The sequence below is a fragment of the Dipodomys spectabilis genome, unplaced genomic scaffold (assembly GCF_019054845.1).
Source record: "Dipodomys spectabilis isolate Male_0828 unplaced genomic scaffold, ASM1905484v1 ptg000019l, whole genome shotgun sequence".
Classification (NCBI taxonomy): Eukaryota; Metazoa; Chordata; class Mammalia; order Rodentia; family Heteromyidae; genus Dipodomys; species Dipodomys spectabilis.
This window is the reverse complement of record NW_024870696.1, coordinates 9,785,659-9,790,594: the sequence shown is the minus strand read 5'-3', so window position 1 is coordinate 9,790,594 and position 4,936 is coordinate 9,785,659. Positions and strand designations below refer to the sequence as shown.

Here is a 4,936-nt window from a genome sequence, read left to right as displayed (position 1 = left end):
CCGTAACCAGTTTTTTGGTGGAGATTCTGGTCTGCTTGTGGTGTTTGGTTTTCCTGGGACTTGACTAGTTTCTTAAGAGTTTGTTTGAGCAGGCAGACACCTCTCCCTTACCCAGGACTTTGTGATCCTCCTCCTAGGCTAGTTCAGTGGGAGGGCGATCTCCTTTGAGTATCACAAATGAAGGAGATGGTTGTTTCCTCTAGTTTGGTGTTGCTGTGAAGAGTCTAAGTTCTGGGTAGGATTGAGGCCTATCAGCAATCAGTAGCTTTTCCCTGAGGGGCTAGCTCCTGAAACACTGAAAAAGCTCAGCCTGGAGCCATTCTCAGGGTTTATTTTTACTGAGTTTGAATCCTTTGTCTAGGCTGCAGTGGGGAAGGGCAGCCTCTGGCTCTGTTTACTCAGTGAAGATAGTCACTCCTCCTGGGGTGGAGCTTGTGCTGCCTGGGCAGGGTGACTTCACCTAGGTGTTGCTGAGCCTGGCAGGTCAGGTCAGGTTCCTGTTACCTGCTAATGACTCTAAATATTTTCTTCCAAGGACTGGGTTGGAGCTAGCTGCTCCGCCCGGCCTTTGTCAGTATTAAAGATGGAGATCTTCTCCAGTAATGGGGGAGGAGCTGCCTTCCCACAATGCTCTGTGAGAAGGAGTAACAAGGTCTTGGTTCCTGGGCCATCCCTGGTCTGCGATTAGCAGGATGAAGATTTCTGCTCTTTGTCAGTTCTTGCTGGTAATGAGTATAATCCACTCACATGCCACGTCTGGTGCCTTTGTCCCAGACTTTCTCTGTTGGTATGGCAGCCATTGCTGCCTCCACAGCCACCTCAGCCATGGCTGCTGGCAAGTGCTCCGATCTGTCTCTTTGACTGGATCTTCCTTCTCTGGCCAAACTCTCTGTACTTTGATGGCACACTTGGTGTGATTCTCTAGCTTAGGACTGTTCACTGGAACACTAAAACTGCTATCTATGTAAGAGCTTGTTTAGCCTCTAGCTTCTCCTCCACCATCTTCCTCCAGACTCTGTTTCATTTTATTTTAGTATTTTTAATAAGTTTTTTATTGTGAAAACACTGTACAGAGGAGTTACAATTATAGGAGCAAGGTAATGAGTACATTTCTTATTAGGTTTAAAAGCATTTTTATATACAACCTGATCAAGTTTGGCATCTATATATTACCTTTATATGTTATAGTCAAATTTTCATGATTCCTCTACTAGTTTTTGTCCTTTCATTCCACCAAGACAACTCTCCTTAGCATCTCTTTAAATCATGTCTAATGAACCAGCTACTATAATCATTGGGAAAGACTTGTCATGAATATCTCAGGGTTGCTGGGATATGATTATTATTCTTTGATACCTGTTCTCAGTTATCATCATTTCCTTGTTTTTATATTTATGTTTTTATTGCTAACTTTCCTTATTACAATTAATTGTTTAAAAGTAGTATATAATCTTATTCATCACAAACCTTATTGCCTGGCTTTGATTTGGAACAACATTAAGCAATAATGGTTATATCATATTATATATTATATGTAATAGAGTATTAATATATACATGAATTTACATGTTATATATCAATATATTATTAATACTAACACATATAATATACTATATAACATAATGATATATTGTAATATATAATATTAAATGTAATATATGTCATTACATAGCATTTTAATAATTATAAAATAATAAAGAATTTCTTATGTATATGTGTCAACTTTAGAAGCTACTGGTCTACTCTGCAGATCTCAAACTTGGCAGATATTGCCTGAGCACATTTCTTTATCTCTGTTCCTCTGCATCCCTCTTTGTAATTATCTACCTGGTCTGTCACTTACTCATTACCTAAGTATATATACTATATGTAGTATATGAATATTGAATATGAAATGTATATGTAATATGTATATAATATAAAAAGTTCATCACTTTAAATTTTGTTTGTACATTATAAATGCATATAATCAATTTTATATAAGCATAAATATATGGCTACATAGTGTTAAGTATATTAACATACATGTAATGTGTTTAACATGTTGTACTAGATAATTTTCTCTGCATTCTTTGGACCAATTCAGCTAACTCACCACATCAAATGATTGGTTATAAAAAATTAATTTAATCTTCAGTGATGTAATGAAATTCAGCTGCCTGATATGGTTGTGGAAATTTATAAGCCATGCCTACAATCAGAATCTTAAACTGTCTTTTTTCTTTACAAGCTTATAAGTCAAACATCTGGCATGTTAAAAATATACAGGGATCCCAGGAAGAAATACTTTGCTGACACATGAAAACAAATTATATTAAACAAGGAAATGTTCAGTTAGTTAGCAAGTATTGTAACCTTCTCCATCCTTCTGTTTTCCAGATGACCAAAATTTTCAGAGCATGGTCAATGTCAGCCTAGTGACTGAATTTCTTCTGGAAGGCTTTGCTGAGATGTGGGAGCTCAGGCTCCTGCTTTCCATGTTCCTCCTGATGATGTACCTGGCCACCCTTTTAGGAAATTTTATCATCATCACTGTCACTACCATTGACGAGAACCTTCACACACCCATGTACTTCTTTCTTAGAAATCTGTCCATCACAGACATATGTTACATTTCCATCACTGTCCCCAATGCCTGTGTCAATACTCTCACTGACAACAGGGCCATTTCTGTGGTGGGCTGTGCAACTCAGGTCTTTCTGGTTGTTTTTTGTGCATGTGTGGAGATTCTGTTCCTCATCATCATGGCGCATGACCGCTATGTGGCTATCTGTCAGCCTCTCCATTACCCTGTTATCATGAGCCACCAGTTTTGTGTTAAGTCCACACTGGTTTCTCTACTCTGTGGTCTCACATATGCAGCTCTTCACACTGGCAACACATTCAGGCTGTCTTTCTGTCAGTCTAATGTGGTCCATCAGTTTTTTTGTGATATCCCTTCTCTGCTGAAGCTGTCTTGCTCAGACACCTTTAGCAACAAACTGCTCAATCTCCTTTGTGTCATGGGGATGGGTGGCAGTAGCTTTATCTTCATTGTCACATCATATGTTCGTATATTTTCAACTGTGTTGAAGTTCCCAGTCAAAGAAGAGCGTGGGAAAGCCTTTTCCACCTGTGTACCACACATTATTGTAGTGTCTGTTTTCCTTATTTCTGGTTCAATTGTGTACCTAAGACCTCCAGTAATATCTGAAATGTTCCAGGACATGATTTTGTCTGTACTTTACACAATAGTCCCACCCTTCTTAAATCCTGTCATTTACAGTCTAAGAAACAAACAGGTAAAGGAAGCTGCAGGGAAAGTAATATTAGGAATGTTGTATTTAGGAAAATTATAACAATGTATTCTAGATTTATCTTGTGATGTCATTGAGTAAGATAGAATTTTTAAATATTGTGTTTGGGTTCTGTGTGTGATGGTCTACTCTCCATCCCAATATCATTCTACTAAGTCCTGTGCAATCAACCTTATGATTATTTTCTACTAAACTTTTCATTTGTCATCCAAAAACTAAATACATATGCTTAAAAATAATTATTTAATTGTGCATTATATGTCATATAATATGACAATCTGACACATCATATAAAGTGTAATGGTAGAATTAAATAAAGTAATATTTTTATTTGATAAACTAAAATATAATTTAAGGATTTAACCCTATTCAGATATGAATGGCTAGATATACTTATTTCAAATAAGTATTGATAAATATGCTTATGATTCATGCAATATTTAACTATTGACAACACAGATATTCAAAGATCAATCCCTAAACTTTATGGTCCTTTGTTAACTGGGTAGAAATTATTATATACAACAATCACTGCAACTACATCTAGACAAAATGTACATTAATCTACTCACATTGTTCTCTTTTCTAATTATTCTTAGATATAAATATTATACATCTACATATGTTCCCTAAATGTGGTTTATGAGCACAATATATTGTTTCAGAAAAATTACTTAATTAAACTTAATTTAAATTCTATTCTGTGTGTGAAATATTTGGAGCAGGAACAATTGGGAAGGAACCAGTTTGAAATACTGCTTGGTATCTGGCCCTGCTCATGATTGTTCCATTCTGCAAGTGATCACTCCTATTGCACACAATGTATGATCACTGATTTGTTTTATAGCAAAGAGGGTTCCAAAACTATTTTGTACCACTTGCAATTATTGAGGAACCATCCTAAAAATGACATTTCAAGCAACAACTCCTTATTGTTTCATACATATGAACAACTTATGATGTATGTTTAAAAACCTGGGAATTGGCATTTAGCACAAACACCAACTTCAGAAAGGAGTCTCTGTAAGTCAAGAGTCATTCCTAATTCAGGCATGCCTCACTTATCCATGTATAGCTAATTCTGGCCTAAATGTAGACCTTATCAAAGGCCACATCAGGACCCTTAAGTCATCTTACTCATAAGGTCTGTTGCTTTGATGTAATGTACCCTACTTTCATTTTAATAAATTCATCTTCATTTGTAACTATTACTTTGTGCTTGCTCAATCTTTTGTGTGACACACGAAAAGACCCAGATCCATCTCGTGGAAAAATGGCTTTCATTCCTGAAAACCACTATTCTGTCACATCATTAAAACTCCAAAGTACTTGACCTATATGTGTTATTACTTCCATAGTTGCATGAACCTTCAACCAGTCAAAAGTAACTCCAAAAATAACAAATGTTTGTCTCTCCTTTCTACACCACACTCATCCATCTAGATGCTCAGAAACAAGGAAGTGAAATATTCATTGAGGGCAATGATAATAAAAAACATTTGGAGAGAAAAAATTTATAAGCTATAGCTTTCATCTTAGATATTATTAGCTCATGGATTATTTGCTCTTTAAAGGCCATGAAATTTTCCATAAGATAGGTACTTGCAAGAGGATAGGGTGTGGTAGAGGCACTTGCAAGA

General features: G+C 36.2%; 1 protein-coding gene across 1 annotated transcript; it reads left to right on the top strand.

The window, feature by feature from the left end:
• Nucleotides 1–2,399: 2,399 nt before the first annotated feature.
• On the top strand, nt 2,400–3,338 carry LOC122103871 (olfactory receptor 14C36-like). Its single transcript, XM_042674561.1, has one exon. The coding sequence runs from the start codon at nt 2,400–2,402 to the stop codon at nt 3,336–3,338; it is 939 nt and encodes a 312-aa protein (XP_042530495.1).
• The last annotated feature ends 1,598 nt before the right edge of the window (nt 3,339–4,936 follow it).